Here is a 25383-nt window from a genome sequence, read left to right as displayed (position 1 = left end):
CAGAAAAAACAAATCACAGCAACAAAAACAAACAAACAATAGCTGGTGAATCTGATTTACAAGTAAATGTACATTTCTTCCTAACAAGGTTACAATTATTATCAGCAAAAATTATAGTTCTTTTAGAAATGTATATACTGAGTTTTATTTTCTTTGGCTTTATGGGGAGAATGCATGTCATGTGTCTGGTGAAAAATTATTGCCATTGTTCGACTCACTGAACAAATTGACATGAGTCCATAGAGTAGAAAAATAAAATCTTTATCATACTAAGTGGATCTTATAAAAGGTAGAATATCTCAAAAGATGAACAAATACTTTATTCAGTGTCTGAGAAATTAGGTAGAACAAATAATTGAATGAAGAGTAGTTATATAAGTTACAAAATTTCCCACTTCAATGATGGTAGTTTTCTTACTGTTACTAGACACCTTTCCAGTAACTCTGCTTTAGGTAGAATTTTTTACTCTGGAAACATTTAATTTTACAAAGCAAACTTAGCTTAGGAATTACCCACAAGGCTCAGAATATATATTGAGCAATGGAAAATGAAATGCAGAATGGAATGTATACTGAAAAATGGAAAATGGAATTTGAAATGGAGTAGTCTTGAGAAATGGAAAATTGAAATTTGAGCAAGTAAGTGTAAGAAAAGTGTGAAGAAAGTGTAAGAAAAAGTGAAATTCTCTTTATAATCATTGCAACTTCATAAAACAATGTAGGAGGCAGATTTAAAATCCCACTCTGTGGACCGTATACATATCATATTATACAGAGACCATGTGGGTGAGATGTTGAAGAACAAGGTTTCAGACACTATCTCCTCACTGTGTCCAAGGTACAGGTTACTGATTGGTCTCCCCGTCCTCATAGATCTGAGTCCAACTCTAGCCCTTTTGGATCACAATGAATGCATATTAGCTTCAATACCAGAGATGCTTTGCACAGGTATTCATAGTCAATGCTCAAATAATTTATGAATGGAAAGTCTATGAGCCTCGAGGGCATTACACTAAGTGAAATAAGTCAAGCAGAGAAAAACACAAATACTGTGTGATCTCACTTATTTCTGGGGAAAAAAAAAAAAAAACAACCCATAGACACAAAGAGTAAACTGGGGGTTGCCCATGGCTGGGTGAGGAGGGGAAACGGGGAGATGTTGGTCAAGATACAAACTTTATCTTATAAGATGAATAAGTTCTCAGAATATAATATGCAGTATAGTGACTGCAGTTATCAATGCGGTATTGTACACATGAAAGTTGATAAGAGACTAGATCTTTTGGTGAGATAAATATTCTCACCAAAAAAAGAAATTCCTGGTAAATATATGAAGTGACAGATATGTTAACTAACCTTATTGTGGTAGTCATTTCACATTAAATACATATATAGAATCATCATGTTCACACCTTAAAGATTTAGACAGTGTTATCTGACTGAACTGACTGACTGATATGTCATTTATATCTCTATAAAGCTGGTGGAAAACTCAATACTCATTTTCCAAAATGCATTTATTCAGCACATACTTAAGGCTGCCAAGGCTCTGGAGAAAAATGGGTAATTAAGATGTAATCCTTTTTGTTGAATAACTCACAGCATGTTAGAAAGTCAAACAAATACATAATTTCAATAAAACGTGAAAAACCTTGTGACATTGAAGTGGGGGTCAGCAATGAAGGAATAGTGAAAGGGAAAGTGTTAGTTGCTCAGTCGTGCTCGTGTCTTACTCTTTGTGACCCCACTGAGGCATCAGTTCAGTTCAGTCCTTCAGTCATGTCCAACTCTGCAACCCCATGGACTACAACACGCCAAGCTTCCCTGTCCATCATCAACTCCTGGAGCCTACTCAAACTCATGTCCATCGCATCAGTGATGCCATCCAACCATCTCATCCTCTGTCGTCCCCTTCTCCTCCCACCTTCAATCTTTCCCAGCATCAGGGTCTTTCAATTCAGTTCAGTTCAGTTCAGTCGCTCAGTCATGTCCGACTCTTTGCGACCCCATGAATTGCAGCACGCCAGGCCTCCCTGTCCATCACCAACTCCCGGAGTTCACTGAAACTCATGTCCATTGAGTCAGTGATGCCATCCAGCCATCTCATCCTCTGTCATCCCCTTCTCCTCCTGCCCCCAATCCCTCCCAGCATCAGAGTCTTTTCCAGTGAGTCAACTCTTCTCATGAGGTGGCCAAAGTACTGGAGTTTCAGCTTTAGCATCATTCCTTCCAAAGAACACCCAGGGCTGATCTCCTTTAGAATGGACTGGTTGGATTTCTTTGCAATCCAAGGGACTCTCAAGAGTCTTCTCCAACACCACAGTTCAAAAGCATCAATTCTTCGGCGCTCAGCTTTCTTCACAGTCCAACTTGCACATCCATACATGACCACGGGAAAAACCATAGCCTTGACTAGACGGACCTTTGTTGGCAAAGTAATGTCTCTGCTTTTCAATATGCTATCTAGGTTGGTCATAATGGAGGTTATTTATTTTGAATTGAAGCGCTTGAGAATTCTGTCCCTTTCAGCAGAATGTTGAAGTATGAGCAGGAATTAAACAGAGGAATTTTGCAATAACAAGGAGTGTTGTGAAATTAGAGATGGGAGAAAGCATGGTGTATTTGGTGGTCTATGTATTTTTGGTATGGCTGAAATGAGTGTGTATACATAAAGAAAAGAAAAGCAGTAAGACGAGATAAAGGCTAGATGCTAGATAATAAAAACTCCTGGATGTCATAGAGTATCCTAAGAAATTTAGATTCTACACTGAAATTATAGGATATAAATCTCTTTATATACATAATTCATTACTCTCTAATAAAGATAATAATGCTAGCCATGTGTATGGTTTTAAGAAAAGGTAAAACAAAGTGAAATTAATGTCTAAACCATATTTTATTTAACTGAATACATCCAAAAATTTATCATTTCAACATGTAATCAATATTATATTTTACATTGTCTTTTTTTTTATATGTCTGTGAAATCTATTTTGTTTTATGCTGACAGTGCCTCAGTGTGAATTAGCTACTTGTCAAATGCTTATTTGCCACATGTGGCCAGTGGCAACGATATTGGACAGCAAAGATCTCAACTTGAGAGGACAGTCACCAGGGCCATAATCCCAGAACCCAGCATGGTTGACCCCCTCCTGAATGGAGCTTAGAATTTAGCAACAGCAACAGCAGCAGCAGCACAGCCATTACACAACACTTCAGTTCTTTCTACTCATTTCTGAATCCTGCCATGAATGATGGTGCAGACAGACATTTCCAAACTGAGCTCCTCCTCTCAGTGCCGTGGGAGTCACTGAGTCCTTCCAGAGGGGAACTGGCAGCCACAGAACCCACACAGTGCAGATCTGCACTGAAGAAGGTGGTGGCAGGCCAGGGAGCTGCTGTCAAAGAAGTTTCTTCTTTTCAGCAAAGGCTGTCAAGCTTGAACAGATTTGGCTGTGCTGCAGAGGATTTTCTGCCTTCATCTGGCGATGGGAGAATTTCTGGGTTGTCATTAGATCCAGTTAGAACCGAGGATCAGAGGTGACTAGTGAGCTAAAACAGAGGCACAGTGAATAGCTCACCAGCCCACCCAACCCACTGACACACAGTTCCGTATAGAGACGTGTCCTTTCTGTGGAAATGGAATCACCCTTAATGAGATATGCACTGCAGGTTTCAGCTGGGAAGTTGACAGCTTACAAGGAAAGCAGAAGGCAGTTGAGTTCTGCAGGGTTACAGTGGGAATCTGGGTCATAGCTTCTGTCTCAACTTTTCATTTTCCTCTGGGAAGAATAGCCAGGAAAAAGAACAAAGGCAAAAACACTGTTATTTTTTTCAGAAGATTAATACATTGATATGTTTTCACTTTCAAATCTCAGTTTAAGTTATACTAAAAAGATAATTGGGGCTTCCCTGGTGGCTTAGTGGAAAAGATCTGCCTACTAATGCAGGAGACTTGGGTTCGATCCCTGCAGAAGGAAATGGCAACCCACTCCGGTATTCTTGCGTGGAGAACCTCATGGACAGAGGAGCCTGGTGGGCTACAGTCCGTGGGGTAGCAAAAGAGTCAAGACAGGACAGTGACTAAAACAACAGCAGCAGCAGCAGCAGCAAGGTAACAATTAAAATACTGTATCCCTTTTAACATCAGAACCAGGTTTTTCTGTTCCCACTGTGCCGCTGAAGTCCTTCCTTCCTCTGCAACGAAGATTTAGTTAAGTATTTAATAATAAGTGTGATGGTGTGTCTAATTCCAGAAGCCTCTTCTTATTTTCCAGCCCTTTTCTATAGAAAAACTATAGTTAACCACTGTATATTTTGTAGGAAGACTCTGATATTTAAACATCAATTCTCTGTAATGATGTGGATTGGGTCATTTAGTACTAAATAATACATGTCTATAATATTTCTAGAAATTGGGCAAAAGAGCTCTGTTTGTTAAATAACATGTTTTCTGAGATGAATTCTATTTGGTAGTATCTGGAATTGGATTCCGATGAAACACTTCGTGGTGGGTGAATGCCTTTGGAAGAGCCACCGAACTAAATTGAGCGATTCTCTCTCAGGGCTTTAAGGGCAATAATGTACTAAAGGAAAGGAGCATGACTTTGAAATTTAACAGATGAACAGTGAAATTCGAGCTCTTCTACTCACTAGATATCAATTATTTGGCAAATTATTTCAGCATAAATGCTCTGTTATATAAATGTGGGAAATAATAGCTACCTCATAGGATTGGTTGGTTTAAATAATAGCAGTAGGAATTCTTATTACTAGTTTAATTTGAAGTGACCAGTGCAGTGTTTGGTACATACTATGAACCTTTTACCAGCTAATTCCACAGAATCTAGGTAAATGTTGTTGATAATGATGATTAAAACTGTCATGAGTGATTACTTTGCCCCATGTTCTGGTCTAATAACTTTCCCTAAAGTACCCTGTGGGCTGACCCTAGTAGTAAAGAATCAGCCCGCCAAGGCAGAAGATGCAGGAGACGTGGGTTTGATCCCTAGGTCAGGAAGATCCCTGGAGTAGGAAATGGCAACGCACTCCAGTATCCTTGCCTGGAAAATTCTGTGGGCAGAGAAGCCTGGTAGTCTGCAGTCCATGGAGCTGCAAAGAGTCGGACATGACTGAACAGCCTAGCACACACACACAAGGTATCCATATCTAGAAATAAAATCCCTCCTTGGGCTTCCACATTCTCTTCCTATTATCATCATACTTCTTAGCTCTTCTTCACTGCCAAGCATCTCTCAAAAAAGTTGTATAAATATATTGTCTTCACTCTCTGACTCCCATTTACTCACAGTCTACTCCTTTATGGTTTTGGCTGTGTTGCCAAAATCAGTGGATTTTTTCCACTATGCATCTCATTTTAGTAGTCACATTGTTAATGTCCAGAAGAAAGTAAAATACGCTGTTATCTTCATTCCCGTAGCCATACATTCTCTTGGTTTCTTCTCTGTTGTCTTTGATAGCTTTGTCTTTTCAGTTAATGCATAAATATTTGAATTCTTTAGGGTGTAAGCAGAGCTCTTTTCCTTTTGCATCCTACACATTCATCTATTACTGTTGCTGTCCATATTCTGATGATCTCAAATACTTCCAATTTTAACTTCTCTTTTCTGAGCCAGAATGTCATTCAATTTCCAATTTGGCATTTCTACTTGGCAGAAATTTTAAAATAAATCTAAAATAAATTCTAAAACTTGATACTTTTTCTAACTTTGATTCTCTTTCAGTTTTGGCTATCTCAGTTCAACCCAGTTGTATGAACTAGAGTTACTGGAAGGGCTAGTTATCATAATTTTTTATTCCAACTCCCAGCAACCCACATTACAGAACCACAGATGACACTCACACTGGCTATAATTTAATTGACTTGTTGGCACCCCACACCAGTACTCTTGCCTGGAAAATCCCATGGACAGAGGAGCCTGGTAGGCTGCAGTCCACAGGGTCGCTAAGAGTCAGACATGACTGAGCAACTTCACTTTCACTTTTCACTTTCATGCATTGGAGAAGGAAATGGCAACCCACTCCGGTGTTCTTGCCTGGAGAATCCCAGGGACAGGGGAGCCTGGTGGGCTTCCATCTATGGGGTCGCACAGAGTCGGACACGACTGAAGCAACTTAGCAGCAGCAGCAGTGTGATTTTTACACAAGTCAACTTCCATATATTTTTATTTCATTTATGTGATTTCATGACATCTGCCATGTATGGATTTGTATGGTCAACTTGTACCTTTGTTCTGAAGATCAAATTTCTTTTTCTAGCACCATGCCTGGTAGCCAAAAAAAAAAAAAAAAAAAAGTTCAGCAACACATTATACCACTCAGCAATGCACTTGGCACATACTTTTCTGACAAATTCTAATATCCCTGGTCAGGATTTCATAATTATTATTTCTGTGTGTATTTCAAAATCCAAATTACTGTTATGCTATACTAGCTTTATTTTTCTGAATTATCTATTGGAGTATTGCTCAAATGTTGCTTATATACTCCTTGCTTGGTATAATGTCTCCAGTGAGTTTGCAGAATGAAATCCTTCTAGTATTTCCAATAATAAAACATCTTGGATGAAATTCAATAATGTCCTGCCTCACAGTGAATCATCTGCTCTGTGGGTCATGTCATAGACAGACTCCAGGGTAAGATTTTAAATAAATGGCCCAAACTTGGAAATCTGTTAGCAAAGGTTTTCACGACAAAGGCATTTGCCATCATTTGTGGAGTCTTATGAGAGTATGTGTTGTGTTGTTTTGTTCTGAGGAGAAAAACATCTGCCTTGAAGAACTGTATTGGCTTGTGCCGGGAAGTAAATAGAGACCAGTGAGTCAGTAGAGAGTTTGGAATTGCTCTACTCATTGTGCATATGGCTGTAATGGGGAAGGACACACATTTCTGAAAAGGGGAACAATTTCAAAAAGAGATGGTGATGAAATGAGAAGAGGTGTTTATCTCTCTGGCTTTTCTCGCTCCCGGTTGTTTAATTAACCACGAGCTTAACCAAGACACAGCCCACTCAATATGGGCAGTTTTGTCTTAGATCACTTGATGAATGCTTATGGCCCTGTGAACAGCCAGGAAGTGGTGATTAGGCACTCACTGATTAATCCTGCCCGCACATATTTTGGGGGTTGGTATCGTGCCAGGCAGTAACTCCCATGAAAAATGGCAGCATTTTCCTTCACCAGTAGTTGCCAACAAAATATACTGTTTATAATAGAAACAGGAAATTAGGAATAAAAACCACTTGGAATGTATTTATAAATTATTATTTATATTGAGAATCTTAATTTCCTTTTGGAAAAAAAAAGATAATTTGTGTCAAATAAAAGGGGGAAAAATCTCTTAATGTGGAAGTCCAAGCTCAGTATTTTTTTAAAGTGAATTACATTTCCTTTTCTTAAAGACTAGATTTACATGTTTTGAAATAAAATTATTTGTCTCTGGCAGCACTGGGTCTTCGAGGGCTTTCTCTAGCTGCGGGGAGCAGAGGTTGCGCTCTAGTCGCAGTGAGTTACTCGTTCCTCTGGAGCTTGCAGGTGTCGTAATTGTGGTGCCCAGGCCTCACTGTTCCCCAATATGTGGGATCTAACCTGACCAGGCATTGAACCCACGTTCCCTGCATTGGCAGTTGGATTCTTAACCACTGGACTCACCAGGGAAGTCCAGTTTTTACATTTTTTTAGCATCCACTTGATGATTATATTTGAACAAATAAATTTACTCTTCCAGAATTTTGTCTTTTTGTTCAAAATATCCCTGAGTAGGACTTCCTTGGCAGTCCAGTGATTAAGACTCTGTGCTTCTAATGCAAAGGGCATGCATATATTTCATCCCTGGTTGGAAACTAAGGTCCTCCGTGGGAAAGTGAGATCCCACATGCTGCATGGTACAGTCACCCCCTCAACTGAAAAAAATGAAGGAAATACAATTATAAACTTTTCTAGCAATTACAAATAGCAAAAATTATGCACTTCAGTGTTATAAAATAGAGCAATAGGCTCCAATGTGTTAATGTCTAGAGTCTACCATGTGCCTAGTATTATACCTGTATGTAATTAATTAACTAATATTTGTCAAATGAATATCTAGGTTATACTATCCCTCTAGGGAGATCCTTGGAAAGCATGATGGAGCAGGTCAGTTTTATCCCACAAGCATTTGCTGGATGGCACTAGGGAGATGTGGTCTACATCTTAAGTTACACCCTGGGCAGTTGAGTTGGAACAGAAAGAATTCAACATAGAGAAGTGGTAAGATTTCAACATAGAGAAATGGGAAATAGGTATTCCAATTAGAAAGAGCATCATGAATAAAACTAAATAAGTGGGAAGATGTGGGGTATGTTCCATATGAAGGAACATAATAAGAAGTAAGATCCCCAAAATGAAAGATAGGAGATGATAGGAGGTTATGCTACCAAGTAAGTAATAATGAAGGTCTTATTATGCTGGGAGAAGTAAAAATACAATGGAAAAAAGGAAACAACTGTCAGAGAAAATTATTTGTGTCTCTCTGGTATGATTCTATTAGTTTAACTTTTATTCTTATGATCAGTTTCTCTAAAACACACAGGTTTATATAATTTGAATCATACCTCCAATGGACATTTTGCCTGAAAAAAACTCATTTACCAGATATAGCTTATCAGTGTCGCCATACTTTATTATCTATCCCGAAGTGTGTTTGAGCCACAGCAGCACAGTCTTTACTAATAGTGAATTGGTGCCTCCTGAAATACTAGTTACCTGTGGCTGTGGGTTGCATACTAAAGGATTGTTCCATGCCTATGCCTTTAAACACAAAGTTAAAATAAATAATCTCTCTTAGGTTAAAAGAAAGATTAAAGTCATTCTTTAGCAAGTCTTGTTTTCACTGTGTACTTTATACAAATGGAGGCAGATGCTTCCAGATCCTACCTGAAACAGTACAGGTCAGACAGTACTAGTGAAAGCATCTAGCTTTAAATGACAGTCAAGTGTGAAATATTAGAAGCTCTTATTATCTGAATATCGAAGCCATCGGGAGATAATCTAGATGTTTTGACTGTGGTACAGTTCTATCCTTCAGGTTTTTAGTGGAATAATATATAATCATTCAGTAGCGTGATACATTCTAGACACAACCATTGCAGTTCTGGTTTCAGGTAGGATAGTTAATTGTACAAATATTTTCATCTGGAAGATTTCCTTTTAATGTTGATAACTTTGTATCTGCTCATTTATTCACTTATTTTTTTTATTCTGCTTGTGCAAGCTATCTTCCAGGGCCCTTTAAGGACTTAAGAATACAAAAGAGAATAATATACATGTCCTGAAGGTATATAGTCTTATTGGAGCAAAGACAAGTAAAACCAATTCTCTATTGGAAGACTGAATGACAAATGTATGCAGGTATACAAAGGTTGGGAAGAATTTGCAGAAAAATTCCTTGAGCTTAATATTAAAGTAAGCAAATATCAACAGTAAGTAGAGGTCATTTGACAGAAGGGAGACAAATTAACTGGGCTTTTCTATTTTAATTTAGATGTATAACATCTTGTGGAAACCATCTCAACTGTAAAGTTTTTCTGGCATACTAGAAATGAAATGACTCATTTGATTTTAAGTACAGCATCTGCTCTTAGAATAAATGTGAATTAAGCATTCTGCTGTGGCTTCAGGATTGGTATCTTTCTTGATATAAGAAAAAGAATAACCTTGATCCTATTTTACATTTTCATTCATTAGGTTCTCATTCTGTGGTTGAAATGGAAAAAAAATGCATACAATTTAAAGTTTTGAAAAACAATGTAGCAAAATCTAACTGATGTGATAGAAACATTGAACCAAAACAAAATGATATCTAAGCAGTTGTTTGAGATAACGTTTGATTCAGATCAATTTTGCTTTGTAATAATACTGTTTACAAAATTAGCTTCCCCCAAATTTCTCGTTATTTTTATTACTGAGATTGTTTTGTAATAATTTCATGAGTGTCTCTTATCAGAAATAAGCCAGGATATCTAAAAATTATAATTAATCTTAACAATTTTATGTTGGATTCAAGGAAATTATAGGAAAATTTTATCCTATCAGCAGGCTGATTTTCTTTATTCAGTGATATTCACTTGGCATTCCATTTAAAACTGTCCATATCTACTCTCCAATTTCAGTAACTTTTAAGTATGTTATTTAAATTTTTTCATCAAACTTGTACTTTTATATTTTTCAAAATCATATTGTGGAGAATGGCTTAAAGTAAGAAAGAAAATTTTTGGTTTGTTTTTTTTGTTTCCTATTTTTTCACCTTCATATTTCTAAGCACTATGAATATATGCTTGCTTTTTTAAAGCCTACTTTTTAATTTATGGAAAATACTCATCTCTTGTTGTTCTTCAGTCACTAAGTCATGTCTGACTCTTTGTGACCCCATGAGAGGGAGTACGCCAGGCTTCCCTGTCCTTCACCGTCTCCTGGAAATTGCTCAGACTCATGTCCATTGCATCAGTGATGCCATCCAACCATCTCATCCTCTGTCACCCCCTTCTCCTCCTGCCCTCAGTCTTTCCCAGTATCAAGGTATTTTCCAGTGAGTCCTTTCTTTGCATCAGGTGGCCAAAGTACTGGAGCTTCAGCATAAGACATCTCTTAATTCACATATATTATTTCATCTTAGTATAATTGTATTATTAATCTCATTTATTAAGATTCAGATAATTCTGTTAATCATCTCTCTCTTGTTTTCTGTGTATCTTGACTTCCAAATAGTGAGTGGAGTATTTTAATACCCTTCCTTTTCTCATCAGTTCTCCCTACTTCCACAGCTCAACCTATAATCTTTCTCCTTAATTTTCAGTGGAAAGATTGCTTACATAGTATTTTCTATTACATAATAAGTTTTCTACCTTGTGTAGTGTTGAAGCTGAAACTCCAATACTTTGGCCACCTGATTTGAAGAACTGACTCATTTGAAAAGACCCTGATGCTGGGAAAGATTGAAGGCGGGAGGAGAAGGGGATGACAGAGGATGAGATGGTTGGACGGCATCACCGACTCGATGGACATGAGTCTGAGCAAGCTCCGGGAGTGGTGATGGAGAGGGAGGCCCGGCGTGCTGCAGTCCATGGGGTCACAAAGAGCTGGACACGACTGAGCGACTGAACTGAATTGAACTGAACTTTGTGTATGTGTGGATTTATACAGTTGAAAAATCAATAACTGATATTTGAATCATTGCAACTATAATGTGGACTGAAAGTAAACTGGACTATGATTACATTTTCTTCTCATAGTTCCCAGCCACAGGGCCTCTGCTACTTGAAGAAGAGTGTCAAATGGATTCTTTCTTCCTTTAACCAGTGGCTTGAAATGAAGCCACAGACTAGTTTCTTATTTTACACCACATCTTCCTTTCTCCATCACCTTTGTTTCATTCTGTACCCTGCTTGAAATCAATTTCATTTTCTTCAAGAAGCCTATGAAAGTTTTTAGTTTCTCCTTTATTTTAAAATATACAATTCTAAAATATAGTCATTATATCAACTGCTGAAAAATCTAAACGCTTAAAGCTTTCCAATTTTACTGGAGCACATACTCCCATTTTTTAATTCCCAGCTTACAGGAGGTTTCTTTTATGAACTTAAAATTAGTATTCTGCAGAATTTTTATGTTAAACATACATTACAACTCTTTTCTATTTTAATTTTAAAGACTACTGTTTGGACTTTGCTCTGAGAAAATCATATTTCCCTCACTAGTTTAAGCTTATTTTTTAGTCTAATATTCAGGATTAATGCCATTTGCTCCATGATTTATTTTAGTTGCTCCAAGAGAGAGAGTATCTTAACTATACTAGAATATTCTTTATAACCCCAATGTATGCAATTATTGGGGCTTCCCTGGTGGTTCAGGGTAAAGAATCTGCCTGCAGTGTAGGAGCCACAAGAGACAAGGATTTGATCCCTGAGTCAGGAATATCCCCTGGAGGAGGAAATGGGAACCCACTCTGGTATTCTTGCCTGGAGAAGCCCCATGGACAGAGGAGCCTGGCAGGATGCAGTCCATAGGATCTGAAAGAATCAGACACGACTGAAGCGATTCGGCACACCTGAAGTGTTATTAGATCCAGGCTGCCTATAAAATATTTTGTTGTTGTTTAATTGTTAAGTCATGACCTGCTCTTTTGCAACCCTCTGGACTGTGGCCTGCCAGTCTCCTCTGTCCATGGGGTTTCCCAGGAAAGAATACTAGAGTGGGTTGCCATTTCCTTCCCCAGGGTATGTTTCCAACCCAGGGATAGAACCAGCATCTCCTGTATGGCAGGCAGATTTTTTACCACTGAGCCACCAAAGAAACCCATGGGGAACACATGTATACCTGTGGCGGATTCATTTTGATATTTGGCAAAACTAATACAATTATGTAAAGTTTAAAAATAAAATAAAATTAAAAAAAATTATGATATACAAAAGCCCATATATTAGGCAATGTTGTTTGTGATTTTCAGGTGATAAAACTGAGACTTAGAAATGATAAAAGCTAAATTAGAACCCAGACCTAATAATAAAGTTCTCTATTACAAGCTGCTTGTATATAACTTACTGTATAAACACACAATGTTTAAACAAGGCTGTTAGAAGGCATGCTAAAGATTATTACTTTGTAAAGGTATTTTTTCTATTTAACTATGAATATATTGAGAATTTTCATTATTGCCATCACAATCATTATGCACTAATATCAAGTTATTTTTGCAAATGTCCCAGCATTAATGTAACCATCAAGTGTAAGACAGTCAATTGAAAAGTAGAGCTGGCTAAAAATGATCAGAAAAAAATAGATTACTCAGGTTAGTGTAAGACTGATAATGTAGCCCCCTCGGCACATTTTTCAGGAAGAGCCCTTTAAACTTTGTCAATTGAAAAATAACTAAATTGCCTACTTGCCATCATCATAGAGGCTTCTTCTTGCTTTAATTCTGAAGAAGGAAACATGCAGATGGCCTACTAGCGTTGTTGGCTGGGGCTCAAGCTGCTATAAAGGGTCTAGCTCTGCTTTGCCCTTTACAGTTTGTTCATAAGGATGAAACGTCACAAAAACCCACCCTCAACGTCTGAGGCTCCTATGTGCTGTGTGCTTAGCTGCTGTGATGGAGCACACGTAGGGCTGGGAGGGAGAAGATAGGTGTTCAAACCCAGACTCTGCCATCTACCTGCTAATTGCAAGCTCCAGTTGCATCAGCTGCAAAAGGAAGATAATAGTACCTTTATCACAGAGTTGATGTAAGGAGCATTGAGCTCAAATGTATGAACTAACTTTCCATACATCAAAATGTTACAGGGCATAGTTATTTATGAGTTCTCTCTCTCATCATCTTATCATGAAATGTGTGCAATTGAATGATTCGTAGTCATTTATTCCTTTGAGATCAACCCCTCCTGGTGAAATTCCATCTCCTGACTGCTAGGCCATTTCCATCCCACAGCTTGGTCCCACAGCTCAGTTGTCTTGTAATTGTCTCCTGTATTTTTCAAATTAATCGCCCTTTCCCACCTTAACTTTTGAAAGCTCAGAAAATGAACCTGTCATGATTTATAGGGCCTCAAAAGGCTCCAAAAATATCTAAAATTGAAGCATCATGACCTTTAAATTGGAAAGAGAAATGCAGATATAATTGGGCTTCCGAGTCTCCTAAAAGTCAATGGTGGAAGAGTGGAGGGGGTAGAATCTTCAGTCTCAGACAGATCCGTGAATAGAATGCAGCTTTCCGCCTCTGGGGATAGCAACTCTGGACAACTGTAAACCTGACTGCCTCATCTGTTTTCGTATCTGTGGAAGGAGGTCATAATATATATCTAAATATATTATTCTGAAAGTTAAATGAGGTCACATATATCTTCATATACCTCCTGGCTGATAAGTAGTCAATCTTGATCCCCATGTTCCATAATTTTAAAAGATCGCCATGAGTCCTTAACCCCAGAACTTTACTAAATACTTTGGAATTATTCCCCCTGAATCAGTAACTTTCCAATGGTATATAAAATTTCAAATATTTTAAATGTGCTTATACTTTTATCTGTGACAAGACTGAAATCTCAGTCAAGGATCTGGAATTTTCACTTGCAATAAAACCATAAACTATCATGATTAGTAATAAAATATATGCATAATAGTCTGTAAAATATAATAGTAAGATATTTTTACATCTATTCTACATAAAGTATATGTTTTGCATCTGTATATTATGGCTTTAAACACAAAAATCTGAATCAGTGGGGTGAGAGGATCATCTAATGAGAAACAGAGATGAGAAAGTGAGACAGAATGAAAAAACAGCAGGTAAATATTTTCTATCATCTCACACTAGAGTATAAGCTTTTTGGAATCAAAGGAGGAGCCAGATTGCTAGTACTGTTTGTGATATTCTCTCAGTGGAAAAGTTTTAAAAGATCAATGTGTATATGCCTACTGTAGTTTGACTGTATATTGTCCAAATAAGCAGATCAGCGAAAGAACAAAATCTCATTCATGTCTTCAAGTGCCAAATCCAACACTCCCAGGGGACCTGCACACTCCTGGCCCCACCGCATTCCAGCTCTACCCAGTGACTCCAACACTCTCCCCTCTGCTTCTCTGTTTCCCTACAGGCAACTATGGAGAAAGTGGGATGGAAGCTTTCAAAGATATGTCAGCCAAGGAAGGGATTTGCATCGCTCATTCTTACAAAATCTATAGCAATGCGGGGGAGCAGAGCTTCGATAAACTGCTCAAGAAGCTCACGAGTCACTTGCCCAAGGCGCGGGTGGTAGCCTGCTTCTGCGAGGGCATGACGGTGAGAGGGCTGCTGATGGCCATGCGGCGCCTGGGGCTGGCCGGAGAGTTCCTGCTTCTGGGCAGGTAAGTGCCGAGGAGACAGTTCACTTGCAGGTAATAATGTCAGGGATTTGGCAGCTTCAGAGGGTATCTTTTGCTTTGGAAGCTTAATCTGTTGTAGTGCATGTAGAGCTTAAAAATCATTAACACCAGAGCCTGGAAATAATCACAGAAAATAAGTAGATAGGCCATGAGATGATGACTAATGACAGCAGAAATCAACATATGAAAATGAGGAATCCTTAAGTCTTCAAAAAAGAATTGTAAGGAAATGAGAAGGCTTTTAAAATAACTTGCATAATCCCCCTTGGTAAGTAAACACGTGTCAAACTTTATGCAGTCTCTTCTGAAATTGATTCTAAGAATGGCTGTGTAAGCTTCTTTTATAACATAGCATTTTAGAATTTGGGGCTAGAACGGGGGAATTGCTTTTAGTACTAATTTTAAGGCATTGGTAATTTGGCTCATTATTTTATTTTGCAAGTGCTATCACATTGCCTGATCACTCACATTGTTACCAGATGAGTTTCTAAAAGATTGACTTCTACAGAGACTGACTTTAATTATCTGGATGATATACTTGATTGGCACAACTCATCTCATTTCCTCCTGATCTTGTTGAATCAGTATATTAGTGTTCTGCAAAGAAACAGAAACAGCAATGTGTATCTATGAAAAGAGATACCCAGGAGAATCAAAGTTACAGCTCTGGTCCAAAAACTGGCAGGTGTGATACTCAGGAAAATCGAATGCTTCAGTTTCAGTCTGAAGTCCAGAAAAGACTAATATCCCAACTCGAGCAGTCTTGAAGGAGGAGTTCCCTCTGACTCAACCTTTTTCAGGTTTTCCATTGATTGGATGAGGCCCACCCACCTTAGAGAAGAAGCTTCATTACTCAGTCTACCCATACAAGTGTTAATCGCATCCAGAAATATCCTTGTAGACAGAATAATGTTTGGCCAAATGTTTCAGCACCCTATGGCCCAATCAAGATGTCACATAAAGTTAGCCATCACAATCCAAGTCAACACCGTAGTTTGAAAAGGTGAACACAGTTCACCGTTTCATACCTTTAAAAAGTCATGATATTATCACATCTTTTCTCGCTAGGTAGCCAATTTAAAGAAGAGAGAGAACCTTCAGAACCACTACATCTTTCTGAGTGTAACTGTCCAAATTAAAAGCCAGCTAACTTGTTATTAGCTTTTGATGGCTCATTAAAGAAAACATGCTTCCTTTATTTTCCGAATGCTTAACTGACCTTCTGTGATGAGACTTAGCTCCTGCTTGGCTACATTTTATGACAGCCAGTTTATGTACCTAATTCTCTTCTGTCTGCGCTGATGGCAGTAGATTGATGGGACTGTTTTATATGAGGCCAACCATCCTTCATAAAAATGATATGAGTGAGATTCCTTTCTCATCGGTGTCATACGTTTTGTTTAAAATCATCCTTGTTGGAAAGAGTGATGCATCAGCTAGTTTCACACAATCCAGGAACCTCCTCACTGCCAATATTCTGATGTTCCAAAGTCCATTGTCACCAGTGGGATGAAAAGCACAAGACAGAAGCTGGCTTCATACAGTCCTGTTTTTCTTTATGGGGAGGGAGACAAGGGATTCTGCAGCTCCTGTCTGCTGCTTTGCCAACATAAATAAGACAAATCCGAAGCACTTGCTTATCAGCCATATGTTATATCAACAAACAAATGTATTTTGATCACATGTACCCAAGAAAAGTACGTTGGTAAGTACTATATTTGACATTTTCCGTCTACATTTTTTTTCCAATAGTATCACAAGGCCAAAATTCAATATTTTGTATATTTTAAAATTTATTCTGTATGTGCTGTTGATAAGTTCTTTTCAAATCATTTCATTCATGAAATAATAAATTCATAGCCTTAACTAGATTTCTTAGTTCTCTCATTGATTGGCTAATAATAATACAACATTTACTTGAGTACCAGTTCATCTTTGAGCGATTCTGTTAGAAAAATCTTCCTTTCTCTGAATCTTAAAAGTATCACTCTGTAGTTTCTACATCTTGGATCATATTTTTCTCTTTGAAAGTAATATGCTATACTCTTTCAAAAATCTGGAAACCACAGTCTGGTCCTTAAGCCCCCTTCATCTTCCCTTGGAAATCCCTAATTTTTCTATTCCTATTTCTTCATAGTGAAAAGGCACTTTGGGTGCTGACCATTTATCAGGACCATTTATAGGATCATTTATCAACTGTTGTGTGCCAGTGTCTTCACTAACCATATAAATGCATTGTTTCATTTAATTATTAATTTGACAAATATTAAGTTGCTAGAGACTTCCCTATAGCTCAGATGGTAAAGAATCTTGCCTGCATTACAGAAGACCTGGGTTCGATCCCTGGGTCTGGAAGATACCCTGGAGAAGAAAATGGCAACCCATTCCACTATTCTTGCCTGGATAATCCCATGGACAGAGGAGCCTGGCGGGGCTACAGTCCACGGAGTTGCAAGGAGTCGGACATGCCGAAGCCACTAAGACATAGTATCTGTTAAGATGCTTGGACTGTATTAGTGAACAAAACAGACAATAATCACTACCCTTGTGGACCTTGAAGATGATGAGTTAGATAAAAGCTAATAAGTGCTGTGAAAAAAATCTAAGAACTTGCATGATGAATACCATTACCATCTCCATTTTATAGACAAGGACTTTAAGACTCAATAAATACTGAGTTATAGTAATAATAATTTGTTATATAGACGTATGCCTGGAAGGCAGAATTCCAAATGCCTTTGTAACTCTAGAGACTGAGCAGTTAGCACTGTGTTCCTACTACTTCCAACAGCAAACAACAACAAAGAGGATTTAGATCATCTATTCACTCTCATTTTATAAACGAGGAAACGGATAACGCAAGTGTTTGAATGACATGGTCAAAGTCCCACAGGAACCCAATTACCTTGACTCAAAATCTTGTGCTGTTTTCTTCTGTCAACTATAGAATAGGAAAGGGGAAAAGTTATAAATTGATAGCAGATTCCTGGTTCTTCATAGATCCTTGGTGTAGGAAAAAAAAAAAAAAAAAACTACCCTAGATGATTTCAACTGAAGTTAGCATTTTTATATTAATATTTCCTCCTAAAAACTCCCATTCAACTAACCCTGTAACTCCTAGTATTTTAAGGTAATTTTATTTGCATGTACTTCCCTGATCTCTCTGTATGCTCCTTCCTTCCCTTACCCCCAACTCAAACTTAAATGGATCTTAGATACAAGAAGTCAAAATTAAGAGAAAGGACTATATTCAGAACTTCCTACAGGACTCCACATTTAACCACTATAGTTACTTAAAAATCTATCCAGCTGCCTTGGGACAGGCATGTTTAATAGGTCATTCAACTAAAATGTTAGGCATGTCTAAGATAACTCTGCCTCTAAGACAACCTCATCAATCAATATATCTCACCATCTGTGCTGCTCATCTGTAGACTGTTAGAGTGATATGGACCTGGCCACTGGGTCTTCTCGTTTGAGCTCTGGGTAATCTGTTGTCTCATTGCCAAGAAAAATGGCCTGTCTGGGTCCTGGAAATAGTCTTGCTGAACACCTTAGGCTTGACAGCAAAATGAGATCAGTAATCTGAACAAAGGGGCTTATTTTTCTAGAATGGATACAGTGTTTTAGAGCTTGACTTGGGAAAATATTGTTTGAGATATATTATTTATAACTTGTAAAACCTAAATGTTAACTTGGAAACAAGGACTGATTTTCAACAAAGTAATAATTTAAAGATTGTTTTACCTTGTCTATGATTAAAACTATTTAGCTATTTGAATTGAGAATTTGATTGTTACCAGGACACAAGAGGAAATGTACTTAAATTTTAAGACTCATTGGAATTATTACTAGTGTTTTTCCCCCCCCAGAGGTTATTGATTTCAAGCTATTGTTTTTAGCTTTTAATTTTTTAAAATTGAAGTATAGTTGATTTACAATGTTGTGTTAATTTCTGCTGTACAGCAAAAATATTCAGTTATATATATATATATATATATACACTTTTCCCATATTTTTTTCCATTTTGGTTTATCTCAGGATTTGAATATAGTCATTTATTCATCCTCTGTGTGCTAGTTTGCATCTGCTAACCCCAGACTCCCACTTTATCCTTCCCCTCTTCTCCTGCCTCTTGGTAATCAGGTATCTGTTCTCTGTGTCTATGAGTCTGTTTCACAGATGGCTTTATTGGTATCATATTTTTGATCCAACGTATATGCGATATCATACGGTGTTTGTCTTCCTTTCTCTAACTTATCTCATTTAGTATGATAAGCTCTAGGTTCATCTATGTTGCTGCCAATGGCATCATCACATTCTTTTTCACATGTGGGTAATACTCCATTGTGTGTGTGTGTGTGTGTGTGTGTGTGTGTGTGTATATATGTGTGTATATATATATATACACCATATCTTCTTAAACCATTCATCTGTTGACTGACAGTTAAGTTGTTTCCGTGTCTTGGCTGTTGTGAATAGCACTGCTGTGCACATAGGGGTGCATGCATCTTTGTGAATTACAGCTTTATCTGGATATATACCCAGGAGTTGGATTGCTGGATCATATGGCAACTCTATTTTCATTTTTCTGAGGAACCTCCACACAGCTTTCCATAATTGCTGCACCAACTACATTCCCACCAACAGTGTAGGAAGGTTCACTTTTCTCTGCACTCTCTCCAGTATTTGCTACTTGTAGACTTTTTAATGGTGACCATTCTGACCAATGTGAGGTGATATCTCACTATAGTTTTGACTTGCATTTCTCTAATAATTAAAGATGTTGAGCATCTTTTCCTGTATCTGTTGGCCGGCTGTGTGTGTCCTTTGGAGAATGGTCTATTGAGGGTCCTCTGCCCTTTTTTTGATTGGGTCGTTTATTCTTTTGTTGTTATATGAGATGTTTATCAGTGTTTCTCATAGGAGGTCATGCTGCATTAATATTTTTCAAGATGGAAAGGATAAGAGCTCACTTTAGTAAACATCTTTGTGGATAGAATTATACACTATTGTTCTAGTAAAACTATGATAGCTATTATGCAGAAGTAGACATTAGTCTTTATACTTGTATCTCACCAGAGTATTCATTATATTTGTAAATAAGTGTACTTGATTTCCATTAGGCCATTTAGTGTAATTTAATTGTAGTTTGAAAAAAAGTTGTTTTTGGGGAAATATTTATAATTTATTTACAGTTCCTCTCAATCCAGATGCAATGTACCCATCAGAGGTTATTTTCATCAGAGGTGATAATGCTGGGATATAGTTGACATTCTACTTTTACCAAGTTGCCAGGAGTACAGTGTTCAATAGTTAGGAAACTTAAACACTCATAAAGAAGGGAAAAGGGCTTGGCCAACACTTTACCACAGAATGTATCACAGTTTACTCACCCATTCCCCCTTTCCATGGAAATTTTGGTTGTTTCCAGTCTTTTATTATTATAAAGTAGGTTGTAATATATAGGACTTCCCAGGTGGCTCAGTGATAAAGAATCTGCCTGCCAATGCAGGAAACATGGGTTCTATCCCTAGGTCGGAAAGATCCCCTGGAAGAGGAAATGGCAACCCACTCCAGTATTCTTGCCTGGAAAATCCCACTGACAGAGGAGCCTGGTGGGCTGCACTTCATGGGGTTGGAAACAGAGTCAGACACAACTGAGCGACTGAGCAAGCATGCACACACACACATGTTGCAGTGTGCAGTCGTGGGCGTGTGCTGTTTCATATTTACAGTGATGAATCTTCACGGTAGATTCTTTGAAGTGGGATTGGCTAGATCAAAAGATAAATTCATATGTACTTTTGTTAAATAGTGTCAAATTCCTTTTGAAAAATTTTATTTTCCCTTCAGTGATGTATGGAAAGTAGCTATTTCCCCTCAACTTGTCTGACAGGATATGTGTCAAGCTTTTCATTTGTAAATCTGTTATTGGAAAAATGGTATATCAATGTAATATAATTTGAATTTATTTTTTTCTGCACAAGGTTAAACTTTGTTTTCTTATGCTAAAGTACAAATATATACTTCTTAGTGCACTATCTCTGTACATCTTTTGTCTGTCTTTTATTAGGTAAAAAAGTTGCTTTCATTGAGTTCCTGTTCTGTGTTAGAAGACAAGGAGAGAGGGAAAGAGAGTGGGAAGGAGAAGGATGTCAGCAGGAGAGGAAAGAGGGGGGAGCAGAAATTTAATGCTCTAAGCAACGTTGGATGTTTCAAGTTTTAGATGCCTTTAAGTTTGGTAATTTGTTGTTGTTCAGTCCCTCATCCGTGTCCCACTCTTTTTGACCCCATAGACTGCAGCATGCCAGGTTTCCATGTCTGTCCATCACCAACTCCCAGAGCTTGCTCAAACTCATGTCTATCGAGTTGGTGATACCATCCAACCATCTCATCCTCTGTTGTCCCCTTCTCCTCTTTCCTTTAATCTTTCCCAGCATCAGGGTCTTTTCTAATGAGTCAGCTCTTCGCACCAGGTGGCCAAAGTATTGGAGCTTCAGTTTCAGCATCAGTGTTTCCAATGACTATTCAGGGTTGATTTCCTTTAGGATTGAGTGGTTTGATCTCCTTGCAGCTCAAGAGACTCTCAAGAGTCTTCTCCAGCACCACAGTTCAAAACCATCAATTTTTGTTGATATCCCCATTTTATAATTAATTTGTGTAATATTTTATATTCAGCATATATGCGATATCATACCGTATTTCTCTTTCTTTTCCAAACCTACTTTGCTTAAATAATCTCTAGATCCATCTATGTTGCTGCAAATGACATTATTTCATTATTTTTATGTATAATATTCCATTGTGTGTGTATATGTGTATATATATGTATATGTATATGTATATATATATATATATATATATATATACACGCCACATCTTCTTTAAACATTCATCTATTGATGGACAATTGATTACTCACTGGACTTAAATGACTGGACAAGGTCACATTAGTTTATCCTAGTGGCTGTTCTAAGTATCACAAAGAGAGATGTCTTTTAGCAACAGAAGTGTTTGCATATTTATAATAACTTCCCTGGTTATAGGTGGCTCAGAGAGTAGAGAATCCACCTGCAATGCTGGAGACCTGGGTTTGATCCCTGGGTTGGAAAGATCCCCTGGAGAAGGGCCTAGCAACCCACTTCAGTATTCTTGCCTGGAGAATCCCCATGGACAGAGGAGCCTGGAGGGTCCTTGTCCATGAGGTCACAAAGAGTCGAACACGACTGAGTGACTAAACACCCAGCACATGATAGCTTCAGTCTAATTTTGATTCTGCTTCGTTTTTGTTGTTTTAGGTTATCCTGTGAAAATTAAATAAACCTAGTAAATGTAAATGCCTTAAAACCTGTTGTAAATTTTGTGATGATTTTGTAATGCAAGTAAAGTCAGCCAAACTCTGCCTGCTTTGCCTGGAGTTGTTTTCCTCCTCATCTTCATTTGAGTTGGAAAGACCAGACGAATTACATTGTGTTCAGTCTATAAACAGCCCGTTGTTTAGATGCATGTGCCTTGGATCATATGAAAAACTCTCTGAACCATATGGGTTGAGCACTGAGTATGTGTTAAGAAATTTGGAGAGCAACCTAGGAGACAGTATTTTCAGCCTTGTAGTATTTTGATAATTATTCCATCATTGGAGAAGGCTTTTTTTAGGAGTGTGAGAATATGATAGGTGTTATTTTCTAAAAGATAATCCCAGGATATGGCTTATGAATAGACGAAGTCAGACGCATATGGAAGAACAGTATCTCTAATGAAAATTACACTATTGAGGACTATGGCAGTGTGAATGATGAAAAGGCAATAGACCATGCCCTCCTTACTAATTAAAATGTGCATATCACCTTGTTTGTGATAATAGCATCAGGAATGCATGTCTGTGTCCAAGCTCACCAAAATGTATACATCTAATATGTGCAGCTTTTTGTATATCATGCACAACTCAATGAAGTCGGAAAAATATGTAGGAGCTGCTGATGTGTTGGATAATAAGGAGTGTAGGGAGATGTCAAGGGTGTTTTCTAGATTCAGTTCATTTGCTCAGTCATGTCTGACTCTTTGCAACCCCATGGACTACAGCACGCCAGGCTTCCCTGTCCATCACCAACTCCCGGAGCTTGCTCAAACTCATGTTCACCAAGTCGGTGATGCCATCCAACCGTCTCATCTGCTGTCATCCCCTTCTCCTCCTGCCCTCAATCTTTCCCTGAATCAGGGTCTTTTCAAATGAGTCAGTTTTTCGCATCAGGTGGCCGAAGTATTGGAGTTTCAGCTTCAGCACCAGTCCTTCCAATGAATATTCAGGGCTGATCTCCTTTAGGATGGACTGGTTGGATCTCCTTGCAGTCTAAGGACTCTCAAGAGTCTTTTCCAACACCATAGTTCAAAAGCATCAATTTTTTGGCACTCAGCATTCTTTATAGTCCAACTCTCACATCCATACGTGACTAGTGGGAAAACCATATTTTTGACCAGATGGACCTTTGTCAGCAAAGTAATGTCTCTGCTTTTTAATACACTGTCTAGGTTGGTCATAGCTTTTCTTCCAAGGAGCAAGTGTCTTTTAATTCCATGGCTGCAGTCACCATCTGCAATGATTTTGGAGCCCAAGAAAATAAAATCTCTCACTATTTCCATTGTTTCCCCATCTATTTGCCATGAAGTGATGTGACCAAATGCCATGATCTTAGTTTTCTAAATGTTGAGTTTTAAGCCAGCTTTTACACTCTCCTCTTTAACCAAGAGGTTCTTTAGTTCTTCACTTGCTGATTTCTAGAGTATTAAGTGTATAACAAGATAGATGATGGTACCTTTATTGAGATGAAAATAATTGGGTAAGAACCAGGTATGAGGTTGAGAGCAGATCATGAGTTCAATTTGGATAAGTTGACCTAATGTGCATTTCACACATAGAAATAGGCAAGAAAGCAGAAGAACTTGTAAATCTGGAGCTCAAAAGAGAAATATGTGTACTCAGTCACTCAGTCATTTCTGACTGTTTGTGGCCCCTTGGCCTGTAGCCAGCTAGGCTCCTCTGCAAATGGAATTTTCCACGCAAGAATACTGGAATGGGGTGCCATTTCATACTCCAGGGGATCTTCTCGACCCAGGGCTTGGAAACCACATGTATCTTGCATCCCCTACATTGGCAGGCAGATTCTTTACCACTACCACCACCTGGGAAACCCCAAAAGAGATATATAGGCTGTAAATAAAAATAAGCAATGCATCTGAATAATTTAGCCTTATTAATGGAAGATGTGGATATGTAGAATTAGAAAGTCTAAGAAATTGTCTTGGAGGGACCTCAACGTTGAATGCATGGAAGAAGGATGAACTCAGCAAAGGAGATAGAGAAAAAGCATATTCAGAGTTTGGGGAGGAAAACCCAGATGGTGCTGTGACCCATGGAAGAGCAGGTTTAAAGCAGAGGCCACCAGGGTCAAATGATTCTAGGAGACAAGTGCAAATAATTTTGAGAGGACCTTTTTTTAAGTGGAAGTAATTTAGGGTTTAGTAAGTGTTGAGTGAATGGAGAAATAAAAACAGTCAGAATGAAGTAGCTAAGAAGTGAGTAGGAGGTGAGAAAATGAACCCAGAGCATTCAAGCCACTGCTTTGGAAAGTGAAACTGAGGAATGAAGAATGATAGAATTATATATTGAGAGAAAATGAGCTCAAGAGAGAGGTTTTTAACATAATATTTTACTTTTTCTCCAAAACTGTAGTTTATGATGAAAAGTATTTTAAACAGTGAACAAGCTATACAATTAAAAGCATTTATTTTCACATCTGTAGCAACACAAGGTATTATTAAATGTTTTGATGTTTACTAATGTTACAGGTGAAATTTAACATCATCATGTTTTAATTCCTAATTCCTTAATTATGAGTGAGATTATATATCTTTCATATTTTAGTCAATAGGTAATATATGTTTATATTTTTTGCAAGCTACCTAATCATGCACGGTGTCCATTTTTTTGTTTATTTTTTCTTATTGGTTTATATAAAAGTTGTTTATAAATTAAAGAAAGTAGATTATTGACATGTGTAGCAGATATTTTCCCTCTTGTAATTAATTTGACTTTACTTACAGCACTTGGAACAATACCAAACTTTATACTTCAGCTATTTTTTCACATTTTTCTTCTATGACTCTTGCAATTTGTATATTGCATACAGAGGCCTGTCACAGAGATTTTTTTAGTGGGTTGTTTAACTTTAGGATCCAGGTAGAATAGGAGGATGTAATAAATGGGGGGACAGTTTATAGTATCAACTCCCTAAAAATGTGGAAATGAGTGACATTTACAGTGTAGGTGGGAGGAGGAAGCCGAGAAGGTCAGCTCCAGATTTGGAACAGAAAGAATTTATGTCAGGGGCAAAGGTAGGTAATGTTTAAAAGTTTGAAAATAGGAAACTCGTTTAGTAACCCCTCTTTCCTTTGTAAAATCAGAGGCAAG

General features: G+C 37.8%; 1 protein-coding gene across 4 annotated transcripts in view; it reads left to right on the top strand.

Annotated features, from left to right (window-relative positions):
- The window catches only part of GRM5 (glutamate metabotropic receptor 5), a 643881-nt gene that overhangs the window by 222058 nt on the left and 396440 nt on the right, over window positions 1–25383 (top strand). For all 4 annotated transcript variants that reach the window (XM_027531649.1, XM_027531651.1, XM_027531653.1 and 1 more), the window contains exon 3: window positions 14645–14894. In XM_027531649.1, the coding sequence (XP_027387450.1) occupies window positions 14645–14894 (250 nt within the window). The remainder of the gene's footprint in view (window positions 1–14644; window positions 14895–25383) is intronic.

Source organism: Bos indicus x Bos taurus, chromosome 29, assembly GCF_003369695.1.
Source record: "Bos indicus x Bos taurus breed Angus x Brahman F1 hybrid chromosome 29, Bos_hybrid_MaternalHap_v2.0, whole genome shotgun sequence".
In the NCBI taxonomy this organism is placed as follows: Eukaryota; Metazoa; Chordata; class Mammalia; order Artiodactyla; family Bovidae; genus Bos; species Bos indicus x Bos taurus.
The sequence above is the reverse complement of the archived record's forward strand: the minus strand, read 5'-3'. Positions and strand labels throughout refer to the sequence as shown.